The 18047-nt window shown below is 41.1% G+C and overlaps 1 protein-coding gene across 3 annotated transcripts in view; it reads right to left on the reverse strand.

Moving 5' to 3' along the window:
* VGLL4 (vestigial like family member 4) overlaps positions 1-18047 on the reverse strand; it is a 155078-nt gene that overhangs the window by 68484 nt on the left and 68547 nt on the right. Inside the window, exon 1 of one of the 3 annotated variants that reach the window (XM_036867775.1) lies at positions 11673-12224. The exons of the other annotated variants lie outside the window; for them this stretch is intronic. Coding sequence (XP_036723670.1) covers positions 11673-11754 — 82 coding nt within the window. The 5' untranslated portion in view covers positions 11755-12224. Of the gene's footprint in view, positions 1-11672; positions 12225-18047 lie in introns of those variants that run through there. 3 annotated transcript variants of the gene reach the window in all.

Consider the following 18047-nt stretch of genomic DNA (forward strand, 5'->3'; position numbering starts at 1 on the left):
GATCTGGGCAACAACGTGGACCAATCTCAGAAATATTATGCCAAGCACAAGAAGTGGGAATCAAATGATTCTACTGACATGAAGCCCAAGAGCAGGCAACACTAATTTATGACGACTGAGTCACATCAGTGGTCACAGTACCGCTGAGGGATGGGGACTGCCGAGCAAGAAGGCATGAAGGAACTTTCTGTGGTGATGAAAACGTGCTATGTCTTGATCTGGGTAGTGGTTACAAAAAGTAAAAACACAGGGGGAAAATTCATGAACCCATGCCCTTAATATTTCACCGTAATTAATTATGTCTCAATGCGAACAAAAGAAAAAAGAAAACCAAACAGGTGGGACACTCCAGTCCATTATCCACATTAAGTCCAAGATTGACTTTTTGTCTAGCCCTCAGCAAATACTCTGTTATCACGAAATAAGAGCTCACAATAAAAATTCCTTTGGGTTGTTGTAGGATCTATCCCAGACAGGGCAATATCTTTTAAGGTCTGACTAGAGTAGTTTAAAAAGAACATACAACTAATCCATTGATTTCCTGGGCTTTTTTTTTTTCTTAATTCACTGAATTTGTAAATTCTAAATATATATTTTATTCCTATTAGGACCCAAATGAACCATTTGACTATCTTGGGTTTTTTTAAGTTGATAAGACTGCAGTAAACACTAGTTCCCAATATAACAGACAGGTACGATGGAGCAAGGCAGTCTGACTCTGATTACAGTGAATAAACCAAGTAGGAGACTCCACACTTCTAAGATTCCAAAGGAAACTTTTTTCAAGTTTCCTCAACATACGTTTAAGTCCTTCACAAGACAATAAGGGAAATCATCCACTCAAAGCTTGGAACTGAAAGCAGTCACTTTTTGAGAATGGATAAAACTACTGTAAACAGTAAGTCAGCTAAGACACAGCAACCTGTAATAATAACACTTTTCATAATCTGTAATTACCTTCTTTCTTTATTTACATCTTCATTGTTTGCCTCCCATCTTCGCTATTAAGCTCCAAAAACTCAGGGATCCTGCTGTCTATTTTGTTGACATCTACATCCCCAGCACATACAACAGTGCCTGGCATGTAACAGGTATTAAATATTTTCCCATAAATGATCAGTTCACTTCATAGACTAAAGGCAAGTGATTAGAAAACAAGATGAGGGGCTTCCCTGGTGGCGCAGTGGTTAAGAATCCACCTGCCAATGCAGGGGACACGGGTTCGAGTCCTGGTCCGGGAAGATCCCACATGCCGCAGAGCAACTAAGCCCGTGCGCCACAACTACTGAGCCCATGTGCCACAACTACTGAGCCCATGCGCCACAACTACTGAAGCCCGTGCACCTAGAGCCCGTGCTCCACAACAAGAGAAGCCACCGCAATGAGAAGCCCGCGCACCGCAGCAATGAGAAGCCCGCGCACCGCAACAAAGAGTAGCCCCCGCTCATTGCAACTAGAGAAAGCCTGTGCACAGCAACAGAGACCCAACACAGCCAAAAACAAACAAACAAATAAATAAATATAAAAATAAAATGATGAGATTGATGTGTCTCCCCAGTGGGCTGTCCCCCTTCTATTAAAAAAACAAAACAAAACAAAAAACAGATGAGTAGGGGCAGTTATTTCTAAGCAACCAGCCCACTTCAAAATGTTTCTCTACAGACACTGAGCCTTAAAGAGTGCCCTCCCCACCTTCACATGCCTCCTTTTCCTGCCTCTCTGTCCCCCCTCTAAGAACATCCTAAGAATTAACAAACTCCCTTGTGTTCTCAACTGACTGAGCATCCCTGGGCTAGTCACACAATTCCAGTGTCTCTTTATCCTTAATGAAAAGACAGTGGAGCGGATTCACCCATAAGCAGACACCACGGTGCTTGATGCTAAGAACAGAGACGAAAGACAAAGGCCTGGCCCTCCCAGAGCTTACAGCAAGGCAGACAGGTGAGTACAAATGCTCTGACAGAAGCACACGTGGCAGGCCATGCAGACACAAACACAACACCTAACCCTGCCAAGAAGGTAGGGGTGAAGAGGGTCACTTTCCAGAAGAAGCCTCTGCCCGTGAGGGAGGGGCTAACAGGAGTCATGAGAAAGAACAGGTGGAATTTCAGGAAGAGGCCACGGCTCACCGGAAGGAAGGAGTCGGGTGTGTCTGGACCACAGGTGCGGGTGAAGGAGCGATGGGAGACATGACGTGGGCGATGGAGTACTGGAGGATGAGGCCGGAGGGGTACGTGAGGAATGACACTCCCGTGACGTTACAGACCAAGGCCCAGAGGGAATGTGATGAGAGGTGGGGTCAGTGATGCGGTTATTTTAGTGATAATGAAGAAAACCCATGGAGACCTGACTAAGAGAAGAGTTCCTAGGACCTCTTCAACTTCTTATTCTAGTCTTTGTTCCTAGGTGACCATTCTTATTCTCTATCCCAAATTACTATCTCCGGCAGCAGCCACTTCTCTGAGCTCTAGACCCATATACTCAACTTTCTAATACTTACCTCTCCTTTGAAATTTCAAAGATCCTTCAAACTCAACATACCCGAAACTAAACTCATGAAACTCACAATCTCACCACAGAAGCCAGTCTTCTCCCCGTGTTTCCCGCCTCCGCAAATGGCAGCACCGTCCCTCCACGCGGACAAGCAGCCTCACTGCCCTCTCCGTCATCCGCCTCTTCCCCTGCTCCCATCCAGAACCACGCCCTTCCGTCTTCTCTCCAAACGTCTCTAAGACCTACCCCCTTCTCCTTCTTCACTACCACCGCAGTGACTTGGGTTTCTGCCACCTCTTGCCCAAAGCCCTGCACAGTCACGTCCTCTCCTGTTTCTCCTCTTTCCTTCCAATCTGTTCTCAAGCTAAGAACAAATGTTTATCAGCCTGCCTCCCTCTTATATACCCTCCTACCCACCCCCAGGAGCACATAAAGCCCCTGTTGATGCGGCACACAGCACCTCGTTCACGATGGAGTGGGGATCCGATAAGCCTTTGAGCCAAGGGATGTAAGAATTTTAAGAATTTGGAAGGAGTCAGCACCACAGGCAGAGACTCAACTAAGGACTAAAAAGTGTCCACTGAACGTGCCACGAGGGTATCATTTAGTGACCTTGTCCAAAGCAATTTCAATGGAGTCGTGGGAATAGAAATCAGATCACAGTGGAATGAGGAGCAAATGGACAGACGGTAAACAGAGAACACTGACCTTCTTCTGATAACCTGGATGGCAAGGAAAAGAGATCTAATAGGTAAAGAGGGAACACAAGGTTTAGGGATGGGTTAGTTTTTGTTTTAAAGTTGGGAGAGACTTGTGCGTAGTAAGCACATGATGAAGAGAAAGACCCAAGAGAGGAAGAAAGGAAATCAGAAAAGGAACCAATCACTGCTAAGTCCCTGAGGCCACAGGGTAGGGACCTGTGAGCATAAATGCAAGAACCAGCCTTTCACTGAGCCGAGGGGAAAGGAGAGAAGGATGGAGTCAGATTCTGAACAGCCTGCAGGCAGGAAAGCCACGGAGATGTGGTGGTTCCACTATTCTCTCCTTAAATGGTACATAAGGATCCTTCCAACTCTACAAGAAGGCGCTCTCTCATTCTCTCTCTCTGTCAAACAAAATATAAAACCATGTATGGTATACACGTGTGTATATTTTATATATTTATATATATAGAATATGTAAAAGTATATTTATATATATATATACATTGTATATATATTTTATGTGTTATATTTATTATTGGACACTAAGAGCAGTATTTGATGTCTGCTGTTAGTCCTGGAATTCTACTTCACTCTGCCGCTTCCCTCTCTGTATTGAAATAAAGCCTCTAACAGAAAAAGGGCTCCATCATCATCTCCAGAAATTGGTGGTAATTGTTCCCAATTGGGAATTCAGTGGGGCCGTGTTACAAAACTTTACATAGGTTTCACACCGAGAATGACTACTATTTTCCATCCCTTTTACCCTCCACTCAATAGAACTTCAAGCCTGGTACTATAGCTGCTATTACATATTTCTTTAAAAAGCTACCCAAATCACTCTCCTGGGTGATTTTAAGCACTGGCAAAGAGGTCAGAGCTTTTCAGCAAGGAAATAAAACACGGGTTCTCTGTGGGGTCAGCCAATAGTTTATCAGTTGCTCATCAAAAAAACAATAGTTGAAAAGGACACGCACAGTAAGAAAGGGAGAAGATGGGTACAGGAGGAAGCTGCCGACAATGAAATAAAATTTTAAATTAATCCCTTGTCACTTTAATAGGGCTGCCACACCATGGAAGATGTGTTTGTTTTCAAAGGGGGGAAAACATGCAGAAATCCGCACTCATCACTCCCTCGACTGTTAACAGGGAAACGGCACAGGCTCTGTCCAGCAGAAGGTGAGCGAGTGTGAACACCGTGCGAAACTGCTCAGCAGAAAGCATCTGCATCAAACCATTAAATTCGGGAATTCACTCTATTAAAATCTAATCATTAGCCAAGAAGCATTAACAGGCAACTCTTTTCACGCAAAACAGATATAAAATAAATACCAAGAGCGATACATACGGATGATCCTTCATTCATCATTTTAGATGGTGCCTAAGGCCGACTATTGTTGCAGCTCTTTGTTGCTCTCCAGCAGCCACCTCTATACAATGTAGAGTATTGTTTGAGTACTGGAACAAACAACTTTAGCTTTTTCTGTATATCTAAAAGTCCCTGGATTACCCTCCAAAGAAACCTGGCGCTGAGACAAAGTTGACTTGTAACAAGCCTCAGCCTTTAAGCAAATTGCTCATTAATGCACAACTAAAGTTTCTGTTCAGACCCTAATTAACCTATGTATCTCCAGAAGTATCCCCCCACCCACCCCCAGTTCTGCGCTCTCCGAAACTGGGCAGAATTTTTTTTTTGAATTTTATTTTATTTATTTTTTTATACAGCAGGTTGTTATTAGTTATCCATTTTATACACATCAGTGTATACATGTCAATTCCAATCTCCCAATTCATCCCACCCCCTCACCCCCCCCCCACCACTTTCCCCCCTTGGTGTCCATACGTTTTGTTCTCTACATCTGTGCTGGGCAGAATTTTTCTAACACACAATTTTCCATTACACATGGATGCTGGTGGGCTTTAACAGTGGTGAAGACTGTGACCAAAATACTGACTGAAAAAAAAAGTTCAGACCAAAGCAACACCACGTCTGTTAACAGGGGAGCAGCGAGTGAGTGAAAAGGGAGGCTGGGACATCTGCGAAAGTTCCAGGGTGAAGCCGCCCCTGGCCCCGCCCCCAACCCGAGAAGGAGGCTTCATATGGAGAAGACAACCTCTTAGGACGTGGCCACTACTTTAAAAGATCTCATAAACAAGACACAGAGAAGACTTACAGGACAATTCCAATTATATAGGGCTTTAAAAAAAAAACAAAAATACAAAAAAAACCCACCAGACAAAATTAAGCTAATTTGTCTAGAATGGCACACATAGGTAGTAAACGTATAAAGAAAAGCAAGTTACAACTGCGACGCCCTCTTGGGGTCGGGAGGAATTCTGACTGGGAGAGAATACTTGAAGGAGGCGATTAAATACTTCTTCACCTGGTGATGATTACAAGGTTGATTATTTTTTAACTATAAATTACACATATGTTTTATGTACTTCTATGTCTATATGATATGTTTCATAATAAAAAATGTTAAGAGACAGAGACACACAGAGAGAGACAGACACACACAGACAGAGAAAGATCAACCCAAGACCTAACACATTCCTTAGCAGAGCAGAGGCATTCCATACATGTTTAAGAGAATGGATACTGGGTTACAAAAGCACAGTACTGAGTCTTCTCCAATCACTTACTAAATATTTTTCAGTTTGTTATGTTTACAGACTTCTTTGCAAACAGATGGGTGAAATGTTAAGAGTTCAGAAAAGATCATATAAATAGCCACAAATTAAAGACAACTTTCAGAATGGATTTTCTATTTTATTTAGCATAAATAAACATTCTTTCAACTAGCAGTGATTCACATTGTTAGGATTAAAACATATCCTGTATACAATACCATGAAATTAAAACAATCTACAGAATTCTAAGAAAGAGAATGCAGAAAAGGCAAGATAAGAAAGCAAACTGGCAATAATCCCTTAGAACTTAGTAGAACATGTAACATTCAGGAAGGCAGAGAGAAAGAAAGCAAAAGAGAGAAAATAAAAATTTCAGACTCTGCTTTTAAAATAAAGTGGTTGAAGTTTTTTTTGGGCCGGGGCGGGGGGTCGGGGGGGGGGCGCTGATATATGAGTTCATTAAAAAATAAAAGGGAGAGGGGCTATTTTGTAAGACAAACTGACACTGCTGAGCAAGGCTGGAGCTCAGCTCCAAGGAGCCCAGTATATTCATAGATACCACTAAATATAAACAGTCACGGAATAAATGTGCAGATACAGAGAGATAAAACAGATACAGTCAGAAACAATCCCTGGTAAGACTGATTTTATATCTTTGTGTACATGCAGAAGTGCTAAATCTGGATCTAATTTCTTCACGACAAAACCCAGTTTTCTGCAACATCCTCACAATAAAGCAGAACCAAACTATTAAGGAGAGGTACTGAATCTTCTCATATGCAGAGGGGGAATTTCTTCATATCTTACGGTGTGTTTTTAAAATACTCTTCCTTCACAGCAACGAATCCAAACACCCTAGGAATTGAAGGCCCTGCGGACGATAGGGAAGTAAGGAGGAAGGAAGGAAGAGAAATCCGCCTTCCAAAACAAAGCTGGTGTAGGTTCCAAGAAACAGCCAAGTAAAATAATCCTTCCAGAAAAGGGTAGAGAAACAAGGGAGGGGAGCCGGAAGGAAGGAGAGGATAATCACACCTTCCCTCCCAAACTGTAGATAGAAGGAATACAAACTGGCCAGGTCCTCGCAGGAGAGCTCTTGGGTTCACCTGGGCTTGTTTTATTAACCAAGCTCCTCCCAACCTCTCCTCCTCTCACCCCCTCCCCCTCTCTCTCCATCTCTCCTTCCCCCCTTCCCCCTCACTCCCGACCCTCTCCTACAAATTAAAAGCTACAGTAAAATGAATTTCCACAGCAAAACAGCTACAGATATTCTACCCCACCCCTGGGTGAAGAGCTGGTCACTTGGTGCTCGGGGCTGGGGACAGAATACAGCCAGTACAAAACGGCTCTGCTCTGTGCCCTTTTCAACTCACTAGTACCGACACTCCTAAGTTTCCTGATGCCTCTGAGCTCATTAGACAAAGAACAATGAAACCAGGACTCCATTAAACTGCTGCTGGTTAAACTGGCAGAAAACAAAAGAAATCTGTCAGCCAGGCATGGGCCTTGCTCACATCCCTAGCAGGGTCTCACTCGACTCAACCACCCTTGTTGTGTACATTTTCCTTTCAATTCCAGAAAATTAATGTATATGTAGCCTGTGATGAAACAAGTGATAATTAAGTTCTGAAACAATGAACAGCTCTACAAGTCCAGGAACCTGTAACACTCTTCTCTTAAGCTTTCAGAAGATCTGAAGATACAATCTAGTCTTCCTTTCTCCCAATATAAATCATACCATTAAATTAAAAGGGGAGAATTCTTCTACCAAATTACACCTTAATGGCTCTTAACCCATAATTAAAGTATCACTAACAGCAGCTTAAAGCCACAGCCAACCATGAGTACATTTATTAGGACCTAAGTTTTCAGCACTAAGTAATTATGTAAATAGAACGATCCGCCATCTTGAGAACAGTCCACGGTCGAACCAGCTCCCTGGTCCCTTGAGGAAACTCTCTGTGACTGGCATCTACGCAGGGCCTCCTCCCCTGCAGTCAGAACAAAGTTAAGCAAAGCTACGTGCCAGAGGAGCAAGGAAGGCGAATTCCGACCATGCTCCTCGCCGAGAGCCCTGATCACCATCTTCCCTGATTATCACAACAGTTTGGGAACCTAGACCAACAACTGGTTTCAGAGCAAAGAAGAATCCAGGTCAGACTCAACTGTGCATCGTGATCCAAGATGCTGTCCCTGTGCTGCGGGCTGTGAAGGTCCCCGGGACACGGCGTGGCCCCTAACATCAAGGAGGTGATGATTAATTAAGGAGGCAAGACATCAAATAATTTTGGAGAGGTGGTATGGTATAGAAGAATCACAGACTAACTGAGACCACTTTGTTCCTCAATTCAATTCTGTTACAAACTTTCTGAATAAACTTGGATGGACAATTCACCTCTCTAGGTCTCAGTTTTCTTGGCAAAAACAAGGCAAATGTATTAGCTATATCTAAGGCCCTGGATAGCTCTGCAATAATTAGATAATTAGAGAACATGAGACAGTATAAAATTAAGTGCTAAATTATACAGTAGCGACCACAGCTGCCGACAGAGAGATTTCATTGATTTCTGAGTCCACCACTTCCTGAGAGCCACACCAGGCACTGTGCCAGGACTCAGGGATACAGCGACCAAGACAAAGCCCCGCCTTCATGAGGCTTTCGGTCTACTAGTGGCGCATTCTCAGGAGTTCAGAGGGGAAAAAATGAAGGCTCCTTTCCAAGGAGATAGAGGCAAAACTGGGATTCAAGCGGGTATAATTTGAACATACAGTAGGAAGGGTGATGAACGATGGACTGGCTAACTGTTGAGAATTACAGTAATAAACCAGAGATTTTTGAAAAGACATATTAATACCCAAGCAGAGTTCTGCTAATTGGCTTATCACCAATGAAGGTAATTAGTTTCCACAAGTTAGCCAAATGCAGATTCTTCCTGCCCTTTGCCAATCATCTTCTCCTATCCCAACAGGTCCCCACCCCAAATCTATTTGTGGTTCATTTTTTCCCTTAATTCTCTTTTCAATTATGCTTGTGGATTTCTATGGTGAAAGTCAGGAGCAGACACCAAGCAGAGAGTCCATATCTAAGCCATCTGGAGTCTACCTTAAATGTGGGGTTTTAGGAAGACCTTGTATGCTATGAGATAATTGGCTAAAAAAGACCTGTTTGTGTATAAGTTGCTAGAGAGGTTGAGGAAAGATGGTGCAGACACATGGTTTATTTTGTGGAGTAGAGCTCTAATACAAATAAGGAAAACAGTACAACTAACCTAGAGAATAATTAACCGTCAACATCTCACCTTCTTAAAACTAAAAATTCATACAATTATTTTGTCCCTTATTTTTAAGAGACGTGAAACATGCCTGGGCCCTAAGTGAAATCAAACACTGCCCACCAACTGTACATTCCATTTTCCAAATAACTTCCCTGGAATGCTGGTGAGCTGATAGATTTAATACGAATATTCTCAAAGTGCTGGACTTAAAAGGAACAATAACTATTCCAACTTTTCTTACACCCCCCCAAAAAAATCCCATCTAAGATTTATGCCCATCTTCTAAACACCCTTTTGAGTTCAGAGCAGATGTGTGCAATGTTTACACTGAGAAAACCACTAGGACATAAACAACCCACTATAAACACCACTCAGATTTTGCTGTGCTTTTCTTCATTTCCAGTGTATTTATTTTGGTGTTAAAATAATGTTAACTTTCATAATAAGGAAAATAGCAGCAGATGTTTAAACCAAACAGACACACATCATCCCACACATCTACTCAACTTTCAGAATCAAAGTTTCTTCCTCCCAATTAAGGAGGGAGCCTAGAAGACCACTCTTGTGTATGGTACCTACTAAACAACAGATCAACCTGGACAAGCTTTCCGTAAGCTTTTCCTCACCACCTGCAGACATAAAAAATTAATGTGGTATCCATTTCCTAATAATCCCTATATTCCTCTCTCAGGCTGATTATTATGCTTTGTTTTATTTTGAAAATATCTTATTACTCAATGACAAAGACAATCCAACAGAAAGTGCCTTAAAAGTTTTCAGTTTCTTGTTCACTGAAAAAAAATTCTTTTAAACTAACTGCAGTGTTAATTTCACAGGAAATACGCCTGGTGGCTTGCTGCTTAGACCACTCTAAAAGGGACTTGAGGACACAGAGGGGGCGGGAAGGGGAAGCTGGGATGAAGTGAGAGAGTGGCATGGACATATACACACTACCAAATGTAAAATAGATAGCTAGTGGGAAGCAGCTGCACAGCACAGGGAGATCAGTTAGGTGCTTTATGACACTAAGAGGGGTGGGATAGGGAGGGTGGGAGGGAGGCTCGAGAGGGAGGGGATATGGGGATATATGTATACATATAGCTGATTCACTTTGTTGTACAGCAGAAACTAACACAACATTGTAAAGCAATTACACTCCAATAAAGATGTTAAAAAAAAAAAAAGTCTGCCTTTTAAATGAGTGACTTTAGAAGCAGGATGATACCTAAAGCAGCAGATTCAAAGAAAGCAATTCACCAAAATTCGCATTCCTGGAACAAGTAGAATTTAAAAAAGAAAAAAAGAAAGACTACTTTAAATATGAGATTCTTATCCACAAAGTTACATAAAAAACAATAAGAATGAGATTTTTCCTTGAAGGGGAAAGGGTAAGTTTTCGACTGCTTGGGCAACAGGGCTAAAGTTTTTACACGAAAAATACAAGTGGATCAGCTCACCCTCCCAAGTTTCTTCCATGTTTTCTTTTTCTAGAGCAATGTTCAGTTCACTATAGGCAGAGACATGGAAACTTCTCCTGCTGAATCAGAAGGGATATGTCTCCTTGATTTGTATGTGGTTACAACAAAAAACACTTCCCCTGCCAAGCTGAATTCCCCCGGAGAGGTGTCTCCGGCTACTCAGACTCAGACCATTACCACTTTTTCAAATCGCACGTAGATAATGTTGGATTAAGAAATTCCCTTTTCTCTTCTTACTACTAACAGAGACAGCTTGAAATACTACAGGGCAGTGGGGAAATACCTCATGGTTTAGTAGGAGGTAATAAATGATAAGATTTCAGAGCTCTTTTTTTTTTTTTTTTTTTTAATTTAGCTTTCTGGTTGGTGGGTTGTGCAATCACTTCCACAAGGGACAGGAGTGTGGAGGGAACATCCTTCAATGTCAGAACTCTCCCAGAGCTGCACAGGAAATGGGAAGTCAGACAAAGAGCCAGTCTGTGCTCTGTGACATGGGTGCCCTTCCAGGCCCCCAAACTGAAGAGAAAAATTCTTCATTGTTCGGGACAATCGCTCTTGAACACAAAAACGCACTGTAACTTTCTGTTCCCCTCTACATGAAAATCCAAAGCTCTTGTTGGCTGTTAGACTACAACAGGAATACTGTATGTAGATAGTGTATGTTTAAAATAAGTATCAAAGCAAAAAAAAAAAAAAGAGAGTGAGAGAGAGAAAACCCGGCATGTTTAACTTTTTACTTGGGTCCGGAAGTTCCTCCACTAAAGAAAACACCAACAGAAATCAAAAAAGAAATACAATTTAAAAGACTTTAAAATGTGAGGAGTTAGTATGCTGCAAGCATAAAGCAAACTTTTAACAATGTATATTTTACCACCTCCCCGCCCCCGCCCCCAGCTCTCTCCACTGTAACCCCTGAAGGCTAAGATACAAACAACAAACTTTGTACTGAAAACAGTACCTAAGAACCGCTTGCCTTTCAAAGCACCCTAAAGTCTCAAGAAAGAACAAAATGCACAGAAGGCAATCAGAACCGGAAAGGAGGAGTGGCCTTGACCAAAGCAATAGGGTAGCAGTTTCTAGAAGGGAACATCTACCTTCATAGCACAGAATCCCGATATTGCTGTTCATCTTGTCCAAGTACTGGTAGTTCAACAGGTCCATCTTCATAAATAGCATTTATTGGGCTAGCACAGAAAACCAGCTCTTTGCTTTCGCCCCGAAAAAGTACGTTTCCAAAATCAACTAGTGCTGAGCAGCTCCTGGCTCTTCTCTTAAACTTCACAAAGACGGAGGCCCGGCCTCGGATCAAAACAAAGTAAAAGTAAAAAAAAAAAAAAAGACGCACACAAAATCGAACTTGCAGAAAACCCTTCAAGGGTTCGTGGGCAGACGGTATACGTCCTGGATCCTCAATCGAGCATTTAAAAAATCGTTTCAGAAGTCTTTACGGGTCTTTCTTCGACGTAAGAAAGGAGCAAGGAAGGAAAACCCGAAGCCCATTTCCTAGGACAAAGCCGCGCTCGCGCCGCTCACAGCCCGCTGCGAGTTCACTGCGCTGACACGCCGACTATGCCTGGAATGACTCGTATGTGGACGAGCTTCCTCTTCCCAGCGGGAGGGAGCGCGGAGCATGCTCACTGAATCCCCGGGGCTCTTCACATGTCAGGGATGTTTTCTGCACAAGATCAGGCTCTAAATGTACTAAAGTGTTTGAAAGAAAGAGGAGGAGGAGGTGGAGAGTCTGCAGGAGGGGCCGGGGCAGAGCGGCTCTTGACAGGAAGCAGCCCTGCCGCTGCAAAACCGGAGGAGGGAAGAGAAAACCCAGGAAGTCGCTTTTTCAGGAGCTGAGTACAAAGTCAAAAATCCATCATGGAAGCAAACTTCCATGGAATTTAACTCTGGTGTAGCTTCACTTTTGGGTTTCAGAAACCCAAAGTGCTTTGCTGTGGTACATATACCACATATTTCTTTTCTTTTCTTTCCTTCCTTCTCTTTTAAAAGTCGTTTTACAAGGTCCATTTACACTTTAACTGTATATTTAAAATTTCGATGTCATGTTACATATAACTTCTCTCATAATTCTCATAACAACTCACATAAACAGGGCAGGGATGGTATCACCTTTTTACAGCAGCAGAAACTGGGGCTCAGAGGAATTAAATAATGGTATATGGCTCCCAAAATAGTTGGTAGAACTACTTTTAGAGTGTTTTATTCCCTTATAACCTTCTAAAAAATAAGGAGGGGAAGAGGGAGAGAGAAAGATAAGGAGAAACAGGAAGAGAGAAAGAGAAAGAGAGAGAGTTTAAGGAAGTAAGACTACATATCCAAAACACAAAGCCTACCTGACACGATGGGTGGGAGGGATAAAATTATTTTCATTTTGCACATAGGAAAGCTGTTCCATCTGTGTATTAGAGGCTAACAGAGTAGCATGCCGCCACGTCACGCCTTACTGTAAGGACTTGGGCCTTAAACTTCACATCTCCAATATCCAGCACAAGTGGTGCCCAAAAGCTATTTACTGAATCAGTAAATCACTGAAAGTTCAGAATCTTCAGCACATGAAGAACACGCTAGCAAAATAAAGGGAAAAAAATAGTTTTCTCTTTGGAGATGGCACCTAGCTTTTGGCACCATGAATAGACTAGTAATTCACCACAGGAGGTGTTTCTATACTAATACTATTGTATGCTATTTGGAGATTTAGGAAATACCAAGGGGTGTGCTATACTGTAGAGCAAGACTTGACATTGTAATACCCTAAAATAAGAACTGGATAAATAATTTCAAGGGCTTATATGTTAAAAGATTAGCAGTTGCACTTTGGGTAACAGGCATGTTCATGACAAGTTGTTCTAATTGAATCCTATTTGGAGATAAATACAACAGCCAATACTGCTGCCGTCCCTGCTGCAATAGTAGCAACTGGCATAGCAGCAGGTGAAGGAGGCAACAGAAAAATCGAGATTTCACAAGCTTTAATTTACAAGGCTATTTATTAATGCTAGATTACATACTCTAGAATCTGAATAAGCTATACTGAAAGGTATGTACACCATCACTTGTAATTAAAGTACTTGATGGTACTTGACGGGGAGGGTCAGAAGAAAACTCTTACAGCATCTAATATATATTACTGTACTTAATCTTAATATCTTTGGGTACAGATTCAAGTTCAACTGATAGTTTTGGTTCAAATTCAATTACCCAGTTGGTTGTGGAGAACAATTACTGTGCTACATTCTTTGACGGAATTTCTCAATCAGAAAACGTTATGAGTCATTAGCACACCCCATACGGGAGAAAGCTGGCTGCACCTTGGAATCAGTGTGGAGTTTTTAAAAATCCTAAGGCTGTGGGTGCACCCCAAAATAATCTGAAGGGGTGGGGCCCAGTGTTGGGATTGATTTTAAAGAGTCCCAGGCGATTCTAACATGCGCCCAAGATTGAGAACCACTGCTTTTATCTCAGAGGGAAAAAAATCACCTGCCTTCAGATACTTCATTTTACACAACTTATTTTGAGAAGGAAAGTTTTCTTTTTAAAGTACAGTGATTTAACCAGATCCAAACAATCCAGTGGTAACGATAGGAGTAAAATATTTAGTAACTTCCCTTTAATGACTCAGTGTCACTTACAATGTAGTTTTCAGTCTCCAAGAGGCAACCACCCATGTGGACACAGGCCCACAGGTACACCTTGACCTGTGTTTGCAATGAGCTGTAGGAAAATAAAATCCCCAGCCCCCACCGCGTGTTTCCCACTGATCTGGACGCTACTGTGGTCCTGCTTAGAGCTACAGACCAGGAGAGTGAACAGGTAGAAACGTTGATAGCACTTTGACAGAGTCATCTTAGGTCCTGTAAATCTTCCAGGCAGACAGTCTGAGAAGCCCCGCCCTGAAGGGTGGCGGCCACACCCGCCGACTCCACAGGGTAGCCAGTCCCTGCGGCTGGACCTATCCCATCACAGCTCCCCACACCGTCCACCTTCCGCTTCAAGCAGTGAACTACCTACAGTTACTCTCGAAAACCAAATCATTTCACTTCTCAGTGCACACGTTCCCTCTTTGTGCAAGACTCTTCCAGCCTCTCTCCCAGCAAACACTCATTCTTCCCTCAGGACTTGGCACACGTCTCCGTTGTCCTGTGGGACCCCCGTCCTTCTGAGTCCTCACTCCCAGGCCTCTGCCATCATTTGCCCACAGACATGCTTCCATCCTAGGCACGTCTAGGCTTTAGGAGCAAGGGCTGTGCCTTCTGTACCTCTGCAGGGTTGGTCTGGCGGGAGCCTGGCACATGGTAGGCCATCAATAAATTCCTGTTGAATAAAATCTCTAAGATGAAAACACCTCAAAGGTAGACTCTCCATCTCCCCCTCCCTGCTCCCAGCACATACCAGATTATCTAACTCAATGTCTCTCCTACTGGATTCTGTCAGCATCTTCTGGGGACACAAGTCCTCACATCTGAGGGAAACTCATCTAGATTCTGATCAGGCTTCAGGTTATGGTCAACGTATCCACTGAATAAATCCAAGCGCTGGAAAATGTCAGTGCTTCTCAAGTTCATTCACAGACTAACATTGTCATAATTAAACTACCAACAGGATTCTTCTTAAGGAAACTGGAAGGATGGTTCTAAATTTTATCCACCAAAAAAAAAAAAAAAAAAAAAATCAGGAAGAAAGTTGGGTTTTTTTGGATGAAGAAATTTGATCTATCAGATATTTAAAACATAAAGCTACTGTATAGCATAGGAAACTATACTTGATATTTTGTAATAACCTATATGGGAAAGAACCTGAAGAAGAATCATATATATACATATATATATGTACACATATAACTGAATCACTTTGCTGTACACCTGAAACTAACACAACATTGTAAATCAACTCTACTTCAATAAAATAAAATAAATAAATAAAACATAAAGCAAAGAACATTTCTGGGGTGGAACTGGGAAGAGAATAAGAAAAGTGAAACAGATATTGTCATATAGTAAAAACTTTAAAAACTGTAAGAAAATGTTCAGACTATCTAATTTGGAATAGGGAAACACTTTCTAAACCTGAAAAAGAATTAAATCAAAGAAAGAAGTCACAGAGGAAACTACTGTAGAATTTGACTGAATATACAAATTTTATGTTTCGTACATCTGAAAACACCAAAACCAAGTAGAGAGGCAAAACACAAAATGGAAGAATATATTTGTGACATATACTATGGTGGATGAAGGATGAATGTTCTTGGTATATAAACATTAAAAAATAGAAAATAAGAAAAAACTTAATCTAAATTATTTTTAAATGAGCAAAGAACATGAGAAACAAATGGCCAATACAGTTTTAAAAAGCCTATTCGAGGGACTTCCCTGGCAGTTCAGTGGTTAAGACTCCACGCTTCCACTGCAGGGGGCACAAGTTTGAGCCCTGGCTGCAGGGAAGATCCCGCAAGCCACGCAGCATGGCCAAAAATATAAACAAATAAAAGATAAAATAAATACACTTTAAATTTTTTTCTTAAAAACAAGCCTATTCAACCTCATTAAAAATAGTAAAAATACAAATTAAAAAAAAATTAAGTGATTCTCTACCTGCCAAATTAACAAAAAGAGAAAGCATTTCAATCTTATTTAATGCTGGTGAGGTGAGCTGCCATTGGAATTTGTGTCACTGCTAGTAAAAGTGTAAGCAGTCAATGCCTTTCTACAAAGTAGTCAACATACGCATCAAGCTGTCTGTAGTGCTGAAAATGTTCACATCCTTTCCTTGCTCTGGACTCTAGTTCTAGAACTCTGTCTTAAGAAAATAATAAGATTTGGTCAAAGAATTACATAAAGATGCTTATCATGCTTCTATTTATAATAATGAAAATTTGAAAACCTAAAAGTCCAAAAATAAGGAATGCATGAAAACTGTGGTATATCAATGACAGAATAGTATGCAACCATTATAATTCCTTCTAAAAAATATAATGACAGGAGAAAATGATATACTCAAAACATATGCTAATGGAACTACATATGTTAAATGAAAACAAGCAAATAAAAAATATAAAAATAGTATGTACACTAAACACCAATTTTGCTTATGTATTTATAAGTATACACACATATGCAGAAAATAATATACACACACATGTATTTAAAAGACTGTACTAGAGAAAACAATAATTCAGAAAGATACATGCACCCCAATGTTCACTGCAGCACCATGTACAGTAGACAGGACATGGAAGCAACCTAAATGTCCATCAACAGAAGAATGGATAAAGAAGATGTGGTACATGCATACAATGGAATATTACTCAGCCATAAAAAGGAACGAAACTGTGCAATTTGCAGAGACGTGGATGGACCTAGAGACTGTCATACAGAGTGAAGTAAGTCAGAAAGAGAAAAACAAATAGCGTGTAATACCTCTTATATGTGGAATCTAGAAAAATGATACAGATGAACTTATCTGCAAAGCAGAAATAGAGACACAGACTTAGAGAACGGACATATGGATATCCAGGGGGAAGAGGAGGGTGGGATGAATTGGGAGATTGGGATTGACATATATACACCACTGTGTATAACACAGATTACTGATGAGAACCTCCTGTACAGCACAGGGAACTCTACTCAATGCTCTGTGGTGACCTAAATGGGAAGGAAATCCAAAAAAGAGCGGATATATGTATAGCTATAGTTGATTCACTTTGCTGTACAGCAGAAACTAGCACAGCATTGTAAAGCAACTATACTCCAATAAAAATTAATTTTAAAAAAAAAAAACAAGAAAAAAAAAGGAAAAAAATAAATAAAAATAAATAAACGATTGGAAAGCATACCAAAATGTTACCAGTGCCTATCTTGGAGGGGTAGGCATTTTTTACATTTTCCTGTGTTTCTAATTTACCTGCAAAGACTATATTCCTTATATAATCAATGTGAGGGTGAAGGAAGGTCCTCACTTTTTAAAAAGCAGGGACATACGAGAAAATATGCCCTGGTGAGACATAAGCAATGGATCATTTATATCTAATTTTTGAACACCGTGATACGTCCTTTTCATTTAGATTTAACAGCTAAAGATTTAAAAATTCCAAACATTTATTTAGAACTCTGTAAGATTTAAAGATGTTTATAATGAGGTATCTGTCCTAAAGAACAGTCTACAATATGGCGGTGTACGTCAATTATATCTCAGTAAAACTGGGGGCTAAGGAAAACAGTCTACAAGGAGAAGCTCCCTGTACTTTAAACTTTCAGAGAATGTAGACATGTATGCATATGCTTTTGTCTTCTATTATTTACTAATTATTTCATGTATTAGTAACAATACCCCGAACTAGACCATAAGCTTTGGAGAAAAGGAAAACTAAGCTTCAGTTCTTGGTATAAAGCTCCCCACAGTATAAAATAAGGGCTCCATAAATGTTCATTATGGCAGCATCTCAACATCTTTGTGGAATAATG

Source organism: Balaenoptera musculus, chromosome 11, assembly GCF_009873245.2.
Source record: "Balaenoptera musculus isolate JJ_BM4_2016_0621 chromosome 11, mBalMus1.pri.v3, whole genome shotgun sequence".
Taxonomy (NCBI): domain Eukaryota; kingdom Metazoa; phylum Chordata; class Mammalia; order Artiodactyla; family Balaenopteridae; genus Balaenoptera; species Balaenoptera musculus.